The sequence below is a fragment of the Phyllobates terribilis genome, unplaced genomic scaffold, assembly GCF_046119375.1.
Source record: "Phyllobates terribilis strain yellow unplaced genomic scaffold, ASM4611937v1 Scaffold_7__3_contigs__length_470593459, whole genome shotgun sequence".
Taxonomy (NCBI): domain Eukaryota; kingdom Metazoa; phylum Chordata; class Amphibia; order Anura; family Dendrobatidae; genus Phyllobates; species Phyllobates terribilis.
The window spans coordinates 65,917,883-65,933,978 of NW_027362767.1; the positions used below are offsets into that span (position 1 = coordinate 65,917,883).

At 44.8% G+C, this 16,096-nt stretch overlaps 1 protein-coding gene across 7 annotated transcripts in view; it reads right to left on the reverse strand.

Annotated features, from left to right (window-relative positions):
• The window catches only part of SYNE2 (spectrin repeat containing nuclear envelope protein 2), a 327,838-nt gene that overhangs the window by 104,676 nt on the left and 207,066 nt on the right, over positions 1–16,096 (reverse strand). For all 7 annotated transcript variants that reach the window (XM_073638692.1, XM_073638693.1, XM_073638690.1 and 4 more), the window contains exons 62-64: positions 15,889–16,071; positions 14,731–14,802; positions 13,203–13,283 (exon numbers count right to left, since the gene is read on the reverse strand). In XM_073638692.1, the coding sequence (XP_073494793.1) occupies positions 13,203–13,283; positions 14,731–14,802; positions 15,889–16,071 (336 nt within the window). The remainder of the gene's footprint in view (positions 1–13,202; positions 13,284–14,730; positions 14,803–15,888; positions 16,072–16,096) is intronic.

A 16,096-nucleotide genomic window follows, 5' to 3' on the forward strand; every position in this document is an offset into this window, starting at 1 on the left:
TTGCTGGCTGTGGCTCCTGTAAAGCAGTTCCCAAAATGCAGTTACATAAGCTCAGGAAAGTTGTACGCCTCCACAATCATGTACAGAAAATAAAACAAACTATTAAAACTATTGTCATCATTATATGATTTTAATTAGGAAAACTACATTCCCCTGACTAATGAAACAGGCTGGGGCTGTACAGCACCACCTGGAAAGCCCCAAACCAGCGGAAACACCAACTTATGAGCTGGGTTTTCTAATCAGGACACACTGGGATTGTTTCCAAACATTTGGGCCATTATTGGCGAATTTGCCAACTGTTGACCACTATGCTTATAGAGTCTTCTCCAGAACTATTGCTTCTATAGGAGAATATGGACCTGGTGGAGGGACTATATGGAGCCCATGGGACAGACGCATGCGTTGGCGGCACATGTGGATCTGTACTACAGACACGTAGACGCGCCATGTGATGTGTAGAGAATGGCGCTTCAGAAAGGGTTTTTAAGGCTTATATAACCGGTTCTCTTGTCCTTATGTAGATTTGATGCTGTTCGTTAAACCCCCAGTTCTTCTCCAGCAGTTCGCACCTATCGCTTCTTTGTGGAGTAGTCTACTCTATTCTCACTTTCATGTAGATATTCCCCTCTAATCTCCCTTTCAAAACTCTCAGCTGCCATATGAACACCGCCCCTGATGACCTTCTTGTTTCCCCTTACCGTATTCTCGTCACGTACTCTTATCTTTCCACCACAAACCTTTGCATGAAAGGTGAAGTCCATGCAAATCCATAGGTGTCACCTAAAGACAACGTCATCAAAGAAACACTCACAACTATGGATTTCCTAGAACGTGCACCTTCAGTCAAGCAATACTTCTTTGTATAAGAAGTTCTTTCTAATCTCCTCCATGAACATTGTCCTACTAACAGTGGTCTACCACCACGGGCACAACTAGAATCTCATAGGTCCCACTATCATGTGCAATTTATAATACTAGTCTCCCAACATGGAACAGATGTCACTAAGTATGCAACCGGCACTGCTGAACCACCTGCAGTTATGCCCTTGAATGTTGAACAGTCAGGCCTGCCCTTAAAGGGGTTGTCTGGCTTTAGGGTAAAAGTCTGCAGTCAGTCTATGAGGATTCTCTGGTTCCAGCGCCGGGAGTAGCAGGCGCGTAACTGCAAGTATAGATTTGCATACTGTACATGCAGTCACGTGCTAACTAGACGTGAAATGAGCAAGGCTGGACATGTCTAGTTGGAATGTGGCCAGAAGTATGCAAATCACATACTTGCGGTCACATGACCACCCACTCCGCGCACTGCCACCGGAAAATCCTTATCCTTTCCCAGTGGACCCCGATATCCCTGCTCCCTCTAACCCCAATGGTGTTGTAGGATTCCTGTATTCACATCTCTTTTATAGGTGAACCATCCTCCAGGCCCGTACTCCTCCTGCGTCCATAGCGTATTGTTACTTTTAGGCTAATGATGTTGTGCAGACCCGGGAACTCCATCTGCCTCTTGAGTACTAGTCCTCAGGCTGTCCTACAGGTTTCTTCAGGTCAGTCCGTCTCTTTTCGGCCCACTGGATTTTCTAACTGCACTCTGACTAGACTTCTCAGACCCAAAATAAAAACTATTGTTGCTGCAGTTTTAGTGCATCCAACTCCACCCAGCAAGCTATTCTCCCAGCAACTGGCTCAGTGAAGAGTTTAACTATCCATTACCTAAGACAATGCAATAAGTGCTATCTCACAAGGACATATACATAACCATAATACAAATTCCTACAGGAAATCGTGCAAGCCTTCCATATTATACCTGACATAACACATCATCAATGTAACCCCCAACTTTGGGGTATTACACAGTTGCATAGAGAGACTGCAGACTTGTACCCTAAGGCCAGACAACCTCTTTAAAGAAGACTTGTCACTTGCTATAAATATGTATTTTTTTCACCTGGTGTAAATGCCGCTGTTCTCCTGAATCCGGCGTTGTTTTTCTTTTGTTCCTGCTCCTCTCCGTTCCTGAGATATGGCCTCATCTTCCCTGTATATAAGTGTAGCCATGTTAGTCAAGGAGGCGTGGACCTCAACTCTTATTTGTGGGCGTGTTCTTGAGGATCACTCCCACTTGGATAAAAAAAACAACTAGATTTATATACAGGGAAGAAAGGGCCATATTTCAGGAACGGAGAGGAGCAGGAACAAAAGAAAAACATTGCTGGATTCAGGAGAACAGCGGCATTTACACCAAGTTACAAAAATACATACTTTTCAAAGATCCTTTTTAAGTTGGCTTGTGCGCTATGTGGTACTACTAGACATATGGCATACAGTCATACCGTACATCCATATCCTAGAGTATGGTACCAAAAATGGCGCCTATGTAACAATGCAACATTACAAATATAAAATACCGTACAGTTATGACGTAGCAGTGTCAAATAGTTCCCAGTAAATAACTTTAGTCTACAGTGGTCAATTATACCGGCGTACAATGACTGACAGCTTCGTACATAAATAATAACAGTATGGGTTGAGAATTTAAGATATAGACAACTAACTCTCTTATGTGTGATTGTTGATTAACCCCCTACTCAATTAATTACCAGATGGGAAATTGGATTAATAAAGTATCATCTGCACCCATGTAAAAAAACAGGAGATTAAAGGATTCAAAAAATGGATCTGATTTTCCTCCAGAAACAGCGCCACCCTTGACCATGAGGTGTGTTTTGGTATTGCAGTTCTGGTAGTAAAGTGACAGTGCACTCTTTATTTTACCTTCAATTAGATACAACTAAAATGAAAAAAAGAATTAAGTAAATATTATGAGCGACCTCCGCACCCCTCCCCGAACTGTCCGGTTATGACTTCTGTTTGATTTGCTTATATAATGAGCTCAGCCCTGAGTTGTTTTTTTCTAGCAGGGACTGGTAATAACAATGCCACCCTCTGTATCTGGAGGGTGAGATCAGTGGCTTCTGTCCTCGGTGAATACTCACAACGATCTTTTATCATCTTCATTCATCCTTCATGAGAAATTGAATCAAACTTGGTGAACAGGTTTGTTGTGGCTGCACCGACCCGAGACGGAAACTTTTTTTTCCTGTTTTGTTCTTTCCTCCGGCTCCCGGTGCCAGGATGACGGTGCAGGTCTGCTTTTACTTTTGTACTAGCAAACACTGGCAAACACGCAGGAGAAAGGCGCCAGCCGATTATGCAAAAAGGAAATATTGCACACAGCACTGCACAAACGTAGGGTGAACAGAAAACTGCCGTCGAGAAAGGAGAAATCACCCTGGTGTGCAAGAGATGGAAGTTATGTAATGATTAACCAGATACAATACTGAAATAACTTATTACTACCTAGGTCAGAGGTAGGAACCGTCTGAGACTGCCCGGCTGATCCCCGAAGACATTGTGACGGCCACTTTAAAGGGGGCACATTGGTGCAACCTGGGCAGCCGCACAGGGGCCCAAAAGATAAGGGGGCCACTACCACCTCCAAAGTAGGTGGAACTGTGCATTATGAGGAGCTTTTGGACTGCAAAGGATTTATATATTGTTCTTGAGTAGGTGCCGTCTTCATTCGGTGTCCACTCCCGCTATGGCTGGCAGTGTTAAGGGGGCATTGTGGCTAGGTGGTGTCATAGCTCGGATCACTCAGGGCAAAGACTTGGATGTACATCAGTCATTTATTCTTCTCCATGTTCGAAAGATACAGTAAGACACTGCCTGACCATACACATAAGATAAGGTGGTGTTGACAAAGCATTAAAACGTGGTCAACTTGAATCTTGAAGTTGAGGACTCTATCCTGAGCCAGTTCTGTTTCGGTCTTGTAACTGATGAGCAGTTCTACCAGCAATCACCTGTAGTTTCATCATACTTGCCAACATTTACACCCGACTTTCTGGGAGGCAGATGCTACAAAAAAATTTGGACCAACAGTGATGCCCTTTTTGACAACCATATCATCTATGTGTCACATCCACATGAAAGTCAGGGCGCAAAGTTTTCTAGCAGAACATCATCCTCCTTCCACCAATTTTCCTTCTTCCCATCCTGATGCCATCGCTTTGTCACTTTGCCATATGCATTCGGTCATCCACATGAAAGAAAACATGTTTCATCAAACTGGGCCGCCACCTGCCATTGCTCCATGGTCAAACTCTGAAGCTCACATGTTCAAGATAGGTGCTGGAGTTGGAGTACAGGTTACTGTGAAAGCTCTGCATATACGCAGTGCCATACACTGCAAGCTGCGATACTCTGTGTTCTGATATCGTTTTTATCATAGGCCAAAATTTTTAAAAAAAGGAGCAGAACTGGTGAACATAGCTCTTCTGTTGTATTGGACCAGCTCTGGTCCAACTCTGAAACTCACAACCACAAGACATGTCCTTCCGATGGAGTGCAGGGCATATACAGTGCCTACAAGTAGTATTCAACCCCCTGCAGATTTAGCTGGTTTGATAAGATGCAAATAAGTTAGAGCCTTCAAACTGCAAACGAGAGTAGGTTTTATGAACAGAAGCATAAATCTTACAAACCAAAAAGTTATGTTGCTCAGTTGAATTTTTTTAAATTTTAAACATAAAAGTGTGGGTCAATTATTATACAACCCCTATGTTTAATATTTTGTGGAATAACCCTTGTTTGCAATTACAGCTAATAATCGTCTTTTCTAAGACCTGATCAGGCCGGCACAGGTCTGTGGAGTTATCTTGGCCCACTCCTCCATGCAGATCTTCTCCAAATTATCTAGGTTCTTTGGGTGTCTCATGTGGACTTTATTCTTGAGCTCCTTCCACAAGTTTTCAATTGGGTTAAGGTCAGGAGACTGACTAGGCCACTCCAACACCTTGACTTTTTCCCTCTTGAACCAGGCCTTGGTTGTCTTGGCTGTGTGCTTTGGGTCGTTGTCTTGTTGGAAGATGAAATTACGACCCATCTTAAGATCCTTGATGGAGGAGCGGAGGTTCTTGGCCAAAATCTCCAGGTAGGCTGTGCTATCCATCTTCCCATGGATGCGGACCAGATGGCCAGGCCCCTTGGCTGAGAAACAGCCCCACAGCATGATGCTGCCACCACCATGCTTGACTGTAGGGATGGTATTCTTGGGGTCGTATGCAGTGCCATCCAGTCTCCAAACGTTACGTGTGTGGTTGGCACCAAAGATCTCGATCTTGGTCTCATCAGACCATAGAACCTAGAACCAGTCTGTCTCAGAGTCCTCCAAGTGATCATGAGCAAACTGTAGACGAGCCTTGACATGACGCTTTGAAAGTAAAGGTACCATACAGGCTCGTCTGGAACGGAGACCATTGCGGTGGAGTACGTTACTTATGGTATTGACTGAAACCAATGTCCCCACTGCCATGAGATCTTCTCCGGAGCTCCTTCCTTGTTGTCCTTGGGTTAGCCTTGACTCTTCGGACAAGCCTGGCCTCGGCACGGGAGGACACTTTGGAAGGCTAACAGTAGTTCCATAAGCCTTCCACTTACGGATGATGCTCCCAACAGTGGAGACACGTAGGCCCAACTCCTTGGAAAGGGTTTTGTACCCCTTGCCAGCCTTGTGACCCTCCACGATCTTGTCTCTGATGGCCTTGGAATGCTCCTTTGTCTTTCCCATGTTGACCATGTCTGAGTGCTGTTCACAAGTTTGGGGAGGGTCTTAAATAGTCAGAAAAGGCTGGCAAAAGAGATCTTTAATCCACACATGTGAAGCTCATTATTCTTGGTGCCTGAACTACTTCTTAATACTTTAAGGGGACCAAACAGAATTCTTGTGGTTTGAGGGGTTGAATAATAAATGACACTCTGAATTAACTTTTAACGTTTTAAAACAAAACAAAAAAAAAAAAACAATATTTGCTGCAGTGCATTTCCCACTTCCAGGCTGATCTACAGTACAAATGTCACAATGCCAAGTTAATTCCGCATGTGTCAACCAGCTAAATCTGCAGGGGGTTGAATACTACTTGTAGGCACTGTACACAGCGACATACACTGCAAGCTGCAACACTCTGTGTTTTCTGACATTTTATTATCATTGCCAATCATATTTTTTTAAGTAATTTGCACTACTTTAGTTCCTCTATGGCATACATGTCATACTCTGGCCCACAAGGTGATTATATTTGGCCCGCGACACCAGAACCACCACCCCTATATAGGACCAATATACTGTATGGAGGACTATGTGGAAACCATTACACTGTATACTGGTTGGCCCGCGATTTTGTCCAAGTTTTTCATTTTGGCCCTCTGCGTGTTTGAGTTTGACATCACTGTTCTATGGTATCAGGCCAGATGGGCACCTTCATAGCCATCAACGACGCGGTGGCCTTCCTTGGACAACACCACCCAAGATCTGCCAATTTGAAGTTGCTTTGATCCAGTTGTCCAATCACCACCATTAGGCCCTTGTCAAAATCCTAATGCTTGTATGGGGTACTGCGGTTTTCACATGGTATTGAACATAGACCTTGTGATATTTCACGAGAAGGTCAATAGCGCTCGTAGATCATCCAATTTTTTAATTAATTTACGGTTGGTGAGTACATTAGTAGTAGACTACTATTCTTATGGGAGCGACAAAAATAGCACACTCACATTTCATTTACCGCCATGGAGAGGGAGGGTGCATACTCGTCTTGACTCTCTGGTCGACACATGGACTTAGGTCCTCTGTTCTCGGCAGATCCCAGAGGTCGGACCCCCACCAATACATGGGAGGTGGCCACATTGGAGATTTGGAGATACAAGGCTCGGCCTCTACTTTATGGTTCCATCCTGATAGCGCTCAGTACTCGGATCACAGCTCATACGTCAGAGGGCATTAAATTGCACTCTACATATAAATGTCACAATGATCTTTACCAAACCCATAATAACTTTGTACAGAAAGAGGATTTTTGTGAGTTGCTGATATTCAACCCTTTTCTTAGCTCTCTTCCAGGAAACCAAAATGAAGTATTCTCATCACCCTTTTCAAATGATCTTGTTAGCACATCCAACGTCGCGAAGGGAAAAAAAAAGTGTGTGGTGCCCATGTCAAGATGTCTTTGTTGACGGTGCTTGTCTTTCAGGGGGGGGGGACAGAACGCACGTTGGAGATCTGCGGAGTTTTATTTGGTAAACCTTTGTGCTTAAATGAAAATGTGAACTCAATGTACTTCCCGGGTGTAGAGTGATCTTGTTAACCCCATATCTGCCACTGACGACGATATCGGGAATGGGAAGTGTTTTCCCACTAATTAAGATACTATTTTAATTTATTTGCATGGTTATGAGGGAAGCCATCTTTTCTTCTTTTCTGAGCTTTTCCAGGCATTTTTTTTTACAGTGCAAGACCTCAGTTACAAAAAACTAATTGACTTCTATAGGAGAGGGTTATGGGCATGGTCTGTGTCATGTGCTGAGGTCACTCTGCCAGGAGGGGGGAGGAGCGTTATGGAGCTGAGGAGTTCTTTTGCAAAAAATTGGGTGTTGATAGAGCCAAACATCTGGGACTGTGCATATATCCTGGATCTCCGGAAATGCGCCACTTTGAACTGTGCTGGCGCCAACATGATGTTGATTCAGTTGGCTCTGGTGATAGAGCAGGAAGCTAAATAAAGGCTACACGGCAAAAAGGAGATGGAAACCAGCTCACCGTTGCGATTCAAGGCGTATCGAAGTAGGGAACCTCTGTATAGACCAAACGTCAAACACCCAAGTAGAAAAGATTCCAGCTTCATTAAAAACAATCCTTTATTGAGAATTGTTAAAGCTGGATTCCATGTTGCATAGAAAAGACAAAGCGTTCTTAACGCTTGCCGGCGTTCTAGCTCAGACAAAAATCGCAGCCAAGTGTTCGAAACGCGTTGCCTTTTCAATGTAATATGGAATCCAATATGGAATCCAGCTTTAACAATTCTCAATTAAGGATTGTTTTTAATGAAGCTGGAACCATTTCTATTTTTCTCCCTGCACCACTCCGTCTCCCTGCACCGTACGACCTACACAACATCGCAGTCCACTCAGGCACTGTTACATCACTTCACTGCACTACCCGTGCATCCAAATCTGGATCATCACTCACCACAATACATTATGATGTCAAGTCAATGGGTTTCATTGGGACTGCGGCTCTTCATACAGTGAGGACAGTCATACAAGAACGGTGCATGATACCGGCTAGAGTTGGTGCAAATTTATTCACATATCCTATTCCATCGGCCATGACAGTAGTACTGCCTCTTACCTGCAGGCAGGCATAGCTCTTCTTTTGATTAGGCGACCTGCCATGACATTACACGTGCGTCAGGCCTCAACAATCACATCGTACCAGGGTGGCTAATCAAAAGAAGAGCCGCAGATCCCAGCAGAGAAAGGGCGGTACTCCCGATGCACCTGCCATCACTGACCTCCCGATGCGGAAGTAAGAGGAGCACAACAAACCTCTTTACATATTAAAAGTCTCCTTCCTTCCTCACCCCTTTAGACATTAGTAGGAATTGCAGGTTCTGACACAATAATTGGCACAATAAGTTATAACGGTGCGACCACTCGCATCTGGCAGAAACTTCGCCCACCTTGCTGGCCAACAGGCACGCAGTTGGCTGGTGGAGCTTTGGTCGCCGTGTCAGCCGCAACGTGTGGCCACACCATTAAGGTGGCCAAACACTTTCAATCCAACAACAAATGAACTTTCCAAACACAAAGACATGCATGCTCAATTCAGGTGAGCAGACAACTATTTTCAATTGCGTAAGTTACTACCAGATACATGGAGAGACAGGAGGTTCAGTCGACTTTAAAGGGATTTTCCGGTTTTGGACCAACCCTGTCCTCCGGCTACACTTTGTTTAACCCCTTCGTGATGGAGCCAAATTTGACCTTAATGACCAGGCCAATTTTTACTATTCTGACCACCGTCTCTTTGAGGTAATTACTCTGGAACGCTTCAACGGATCCCCCTGATTCCGAGTTTGTTTTCTCGTGACATATTGCACTTCATGATAGTGGTAAAAATTTCTTCATTTTGACTTGTGCTTATTTGTGAAAAAATTGGAAATTTTTCAAAAATTTTTGAATATTTAGCAATTTTCAAACTTTGAATTCTTATGCCCTTAAATCAGAGAATCAAGTCACACAAAAGAGTTAATAAATAACATTTCCCACATGTCTACTTTACATCAGCATAATTTTTGAAACAACATTCTTTTTGTTAGGAAGTTATAAGGGTTAAATTTTGATCAGCAGTATTTTATTTTTCCAACAAAATTTACAAAACTATTTTTTTTAGGGACCACATCACATTTGAAGTGACTTTGAGAGGTCTATATGACAGAAAATATCCAAAAGTGACACCATTCTAAAAACTGCACCCCTCAAGGTACTCAAAACCACATTAAAGAAGTTTGTTAACCCTTCAGGTGCTTCACAGGAACTGAAGCAACATGGAAGGAAAAAATGAAAGTTTAACTTTTTTTTCACAAAAATTTTACTCCAGACCCCATTTGTTTTATTTTTACAAGGCTAACAGGAAAGATGGACCATAAAATTTGTCGTGCAATTTCTCTTGAGTACGCCGATACCCCATATGTGGGGGAAAACCACTGTTTGGGCGCACAGCAGGGCTCGGAAGGGAACAAGAACCGTTTGCCTTTTTAAAAGTAAAATTGGCTGGAAACGAGAGCAGACGCCATGTCGCGTTTGGAGAGTCCCTGATGTGTCTAAACAGTGGAAACCCCCCACAAGTGACACCATTTTGTAAACTAGATCCCTCAAGGATTTTATCCAGGGGTATAGTGAGCATTTTGAACCCACGGATACAACATAGAATCTGATAACATTAGGTCGTCATATTGAAAAAGTTCATTTTTTTTTTTTACAAATCTTACTTTAGCCCCAAATTTCTTACTTTTATCAAAAGTAACACCGAAAAGTGGACGCCACAATTTGTTACCCTCTTTCTTACAAGTGCGGCGATACCTCGCATGTAGTCAAAAAGTTCTGTTTGGAAAAATGGCAGGTCTCGGAGCGGAAGGAGCAAAGCAGGGTGTACGCCTGCTCTGCATTGAATATTCTGCGGGCCATTAGTATTATCTATATGCGTGCCTAACAAAAAAGCCTAAACCTAATCTAACACTAGTATTTTTTTTTTTACTTTTGAAAAAACTGTAAGCTTAACCCTAAGAAGTCTAACCCTAACCCTAGTAACCCTAACCCTAGTAATCCTAACCCTAGCAATCCTAAACCTAGTAATGATAAACCTAGTAATCCTAAACCTAGTAACCCTAACCCTAATAATCCTAACCCTAGTAACCCTAACCCTAGTAACCCTAACCCTAGTAATCCTAAACCTAGTAACCCTAACCCTAATAATCCTAACCCTAGTAACCCTAACCCTAGAAGCCTTAACCCTAACTGCAAAGAAAAAGAAAAAAAAAAGTGTGTATATATATATATATATATATATATAAAAATGTGATTTGACAAGGCGGATGACACAGAAAGGGGGTGATCAATGAGGATTAAGATATTTACTGAAGCTATTATTGGGGGCTTTTGATCACTGTGATAGGGTCTATCAGCCAATGAGAAAAATCCCTGCTGTTGCTGGGTGCAGGGAGGCAGATCTTGGCGGGCACACTGCGCATGCGTCTGCCATTTTCCTTCGGAAGGAGGAGGGCTGGGGGATCGCAAATCCAGTACCTAAGGTACCGTGGGGGGCTTGGAGACCCCATTTCTCTCTTCTCTAATATGTTAGATCATATCAGAGGAGAGAGAAATTAATTTAAAATCTGACATTTATTTTTTTTGTGATCGCCGGTGTAGCGTCGGCGTCCCTGCCTCCTGCTAAGCAGGGACGCTGTTCCCCTCACCTCTCCGCTCCGTGCCCAGCGTCTTCCTCCCGCTCTGCTGGCAGCGCGCGCTGCTTCCCGGCCACGGTGCTTAGGGCGCGCGTGCTCCCCCTCTCTTAAAGGGGCCGCGCGCGCCGTCCTAAGGAGTCCCCGGCCAATGGCCGGAGGACTTCACCATATATAAGGCACCTCCTCCAAAATGGAGGTGCAGGAGCAATGTTGTTGCAAAGCCTTCACTCTGCTTCAGCCCTCAGGTCCCGTTACCAGTTACCTGCCAGTCACCTGCCAGATTCCTGCTTGTTACCTGCTAGTCACCTGCCAGATTCCAGCCTGTTACCTGCCAGTCACCAGCCAGATTCCTGCTTGATACCTGCCTGATATCCGCTTACCTGCTTGCAAGCCTGCGGTCCGACGGTCTGCCTTCCGACACCTGTCAGTCTGTCTATGGACCAGCCTGCCCGCTCACCTGGGAGCGCTCACCTGCTACCTGCCTGCTACCCTACCTGGAGGCTCTGCTGTCACTTGCTGTGACCTCCTGCCTGTCCAGAGACTCTTGCCCGCTCACCTGGGAGCGCTCACCTGCTACCTGCCAGCTAGCCTACCTGGAGGCTCTGCTGTCACTTGCCGTGACCTCCTGCCTGTCCAGCAACTCTTGCCCGCTCACCTGGGAGCGCTCACCTGCTACCTGCCTGCTAGCCTACCTGGAGGCTCCGCCGTCACTTGCCGTGACCACCTGCCTGTCCAGAGACTCTTGCCCGCCCGCTCACCTGGGAGCGCTCCCCTGCTACCTGCCTGCTAGCCTACCTGGAGGCTCTGCCATCACTTGCCGTGACCACCTGCCCGTCCAGAGACTCTTTCCCGCCCGCTCACCTGGGAGCGCTCCCCTGCTACCTGCCTGCTAGCCTACCTGGAGGCTCCGCCGTCACTTGCCGTGACCACCTGCCTGTCCAGAGACTCTTGCCCGCCCGCTCACCTGGGAGCGCTCCCCTGCTACCTGCCTGCTAGCCTACCTGGAGGCTCTGCCGTCACTTGCCGTGACCACCTGCCCGTCCAGAGACTCTTGCCCGCTCACCTGGGAGCGCTCACCTGCTACCTGCCTGCTAGCCTACCTGGAGGCCCTGTCGTCACTTGCTGTGACCACCTGCCTGTCCAGAGACTCTTGCCCGCTCACCTGCGAGCGTCCACCTGCTACCTGCCTGCTAGCCTACCTGGAGGCCCTGCCGTCACTTGCTGTGACCACCTGCCTGTCCAGAGACTCCTGCCCGCTCACCTGGGAGCGTTCACCTGCTACCTGCCTGCTAGCCTACCTGGAGGCTCTGCCGTCACTTGCTGTGACCACCTGCCTGTTCAGAGACTCTTGCCCGCTCACCTGGGAGCGCTCACCTGCTACCTGCCTGCTAGCCTACCTGGAGGCTCTGCCGTCACTTGCTGTGACCACCTGCCTGTCCAGAGACTCCTGCCCGCTCACCTGGGAGCGTTCACCTGCTACCTGCCTGTTAGCCTACCTGGAGGCTCTGCCGTCACTTGCTGTGACCACCTGCCTGTCCAGAGACTCCTGCCCGCTCACCTGGGAGCGTTCACCTGCTACCTGCCTGTTAGCCTACCTGGAGGCTCTGCCGTCACTTGCTGTGACTACCTGCCTGTCCAGAGACTCCTGCCCGCTCACCTGGGAGCGTTCACCTGCTACCTGCCTGCTAGCCTACCTGGAGGCTCTGCTGTCACTTGCTGTGACCACCTGCCTGTCCAGAGACTCTTGCCCACTCACCTGCGAGCGTCTACCTGCTACCTGTCTGCTAGCCTACCTGGAGGCTCTGCCGTCACTTGCCGTGACCACCTGCCTGTCCAGAGACTCTCGCCCGCTCACCTGGGAGCGCTCACCAGCCATCTGTCTGCTGCCCTTCTACCCAGAGACTGTCCCTGTCACTTGCCGTGACTACCTGCCCTTCTACCCAGAGACTGTCCCTGTCACTTGCCGTGACTACCTACCCTTCTACCCAGAGACTGTCCCTGTCACTTGCCGTGACTACCTGCCCTTCTACCCAGAGACTGTCCCTGTCACTTGCCGTGACTACCTACCCTTCTACCCAGAGACTGTCCCTGTCACTTGACGTGACTACCTGCCCGTCTTCCCTGGGAGCCACCCGCTTCCTTACAAGGACTGCCCCTTTGTATAATAGCTCAGAGGTTCCACCTCCCAGACCCGTTACAGCCGGTTCTGATCATGTTCTCCAGGGTACACAATTGAGTGGGTTCACATATTTTTGTCTAAGTAAAAGGGTTTGGAGCCCTGACTGTATAAAGTGACGGTGCGCCCAATGTTAAATTATTGAAGAAAACCAGCTTTACCTGGGATGAAGGAGGCACGTTGGTCACATCTTCCTCACGTTCAGGCTCCACAACACTGACGTCGGCACTCTCACCTGCCGCCTGTAAGGTAACATAAATGAAGTCTTTAGTGATACTTTAAAGGGCCCATGTGCCCCACGCGCTGAGTGACGGGAGCAGCTATCTAAGCATCAATCACAGGTGACAAACGAGTTTGGCCACATATTTCCATAATATCCAGGCGGCGAGAAGGAGGACGCGAGGCCAGATAATGAATGGGTGTAAAAAAAAACTGCGTCCCTGGCCCCTGCTGTGATACAAGCAACAGATAATTCCAACATTACATTACAGTGGTGACCGGAAGAGAATGCAGAATAGACATGACAGATGATTAGGTGTTAGATGTACAAAGATAGATAGATATGAGATAGATAAGATAGATATGGGATAGATAGATAGATAGATAGATAGATAGGAGATAGATAGATAGGAGATAGATAGATAGATATCCGTGAGATATATAACTAACCATTACTAACCCCAGGGGTTGATGACAGCTGGTAATTTTTCCAAATCACAGCTGTCATCAACCCCAACTACCATTACCCCAATTCCCACCGCACCAGGGCTATCGGGAAGAGCCGGGAAAAGCAACAAAATAGGAGCATCTCATGGATGCGCCAATTCTGGGGTGGCAGCAGGCTCGTATTTTTAAGCTGGGAAGGGCCCAATTTTTAGTTTAATTAATGAAAATAATTTTTTTTACCTTTAATAAATATTTTTTTATTGAAGCCCAGCCACCTTCAGTAGACCAACGGGTGCAGGGGGTGGTGTTGGCAATGGGTAACCAAATGGGCACCACACAGACTGAAACCATCTAAATGGTTAAGCAGCCAGCTGTGGTTGCTGCTGTTAGAGGCAGATGCAGGCTGTATAACACAGTCGGCACTCACTATATGTAGAGCAGGCTTAGCTCCCGAGCCTGCTCCATACACCCGCACCTGACATAGGACGTTCCAATGCGTACTATGTCAGTAAAGGGCTAAAGCAGATTTGTCACCAAATATTACAATGCAAACTACATACATTATTTTATAGATCTTTTAGACCTGATATGGCTGGTGTACTTGCTTTGAAAATGACTGGCTAATCATTTTGAAAAATTTCCTGACTGATACTAAAATGAGCATTTTATGAGCTTTAGTTGGATTCATGAAATGCTCATCTTATTACAGGATTATAGCCATTTGGAATAATATTTTCAAAGTAAGTATACCAGTCTCAATAGGTCAAAAGATCTATTTTATAATGCATACCAATTTATAATGTGAAATTTGGAGACATATCCAAAGTTGTATTTGCCACTTTTATAGACTCCCCAAAATACTACAGCTATAGAGGTCAGATACTGGTATCTAAAAATCCAATAGTGGCCCCTCCATGCGTGGGGTCCAACAGGTCAGAGATTATATAACTTTATTAACACAGCAAATATACGAGTAAACCAGTAATAAACTCTACAGAGTTAAAGTTTTCAAAACTTTCTTACCTCTACTGTCAGGGTAGAGTCTTCCATCTCCTCGGCCAACGATGGCAAGAAATAAGAATCCTTCCTTTGTACCTAAAATCAAGAAACACATTTGTGTCAATGTGGAGCGATACCTGATAGATTGGGTTTCAATAAAAATTTTACACCTTTTGGCTTTTACAGGCTCTTTTTTTCACTGCACATTGCAGGCTACACAATGAGTTATCTGAGAATCAGTCAGTGAGCTCATTTGGAAGTAGAGTTTGTAACCACAGACCATATCAAAGTTCAGCTCAACTTTCACATGGTCTTAAATTAACACAAAGAAGATCAGAAAAAGAAAGAGAAGAGAGTTACAAACTCCCAGTCAAAACAAGCTCACTGACTGATTCTCAGATTACTCATTCTGTATCCTGCAACAGTTACAGAGGAAATTGGCTTGTGTTTAAATGTTGAAATGGGATAGGGTTAGTCTTTTATCACCTTCTGGAAGAAAAAGGGTGAAAAAAAGCCAAAAAAGAAAAAATTAGAAATAGAAAAAATTTAAAGCCATTGCCAGACTAATTTGCTGTTTACAGATCCGCTCCTGAAAAAAAATATATACACCCTATGTACAATATATAAAAATAATTGGTAAGTAAGGAAAGGGGAACATAATTTAAAATGTGTTTTAGTGGGAATTTGTGATGGGAAACAAAAGAAAATTGGAAATACAAAGACGCATTTCCTTTACATTTTCAGGGCAAAAAAAAAAAAGTGACTATAAAAAAGGATATAAAATTATTTGTATAAAAGAAGAACAAGATTATTTTTTTCGGTCTTTAAAATTTTCATATACAAAAAAAAAAAAAATAATAATAATAATAAAATGGGGAAAAAAATGATCTGGTCTCAAAACTGCTTAATGAAATCAGATTGCAAAAATGATTTTTATTTTATTTTTATGTTGATGCCATTTACTTGTGCAGGTTATCGTGGACTTTTATAGATGCGTCAATTTTATTTTTGACATAATTTTTATTTTTAACTGAGGAAAAGGAGACGATTCGACTTATGTTTATTTTTTTTAATATTTTTAAAAACTTGTTTTTCTTACATTTTTTTTTACTATCATGGAGCTTTAAAGGGGTAACAACTATACTTTTTATTTCCCAGCATTGGAGTTAAGATGTCTCTTACTTCCATATGGATGAGGTTGATGCCCTCAGTTACTGGAGACAACATGGACTCCAAGTCTTGGTTGTGTGGCTCCTGCCTTAAACGATCAAGATGCTCAATAAGGGAGTTGCGTTGGGCGAGTAGGATCACTTCTTTCTTCTGGTTTAGTCTTTCCATTTGTTTCTTCATAGCTTCGGCCTTCTCCTAGAAAGAAAGAAGGGAGTAAATT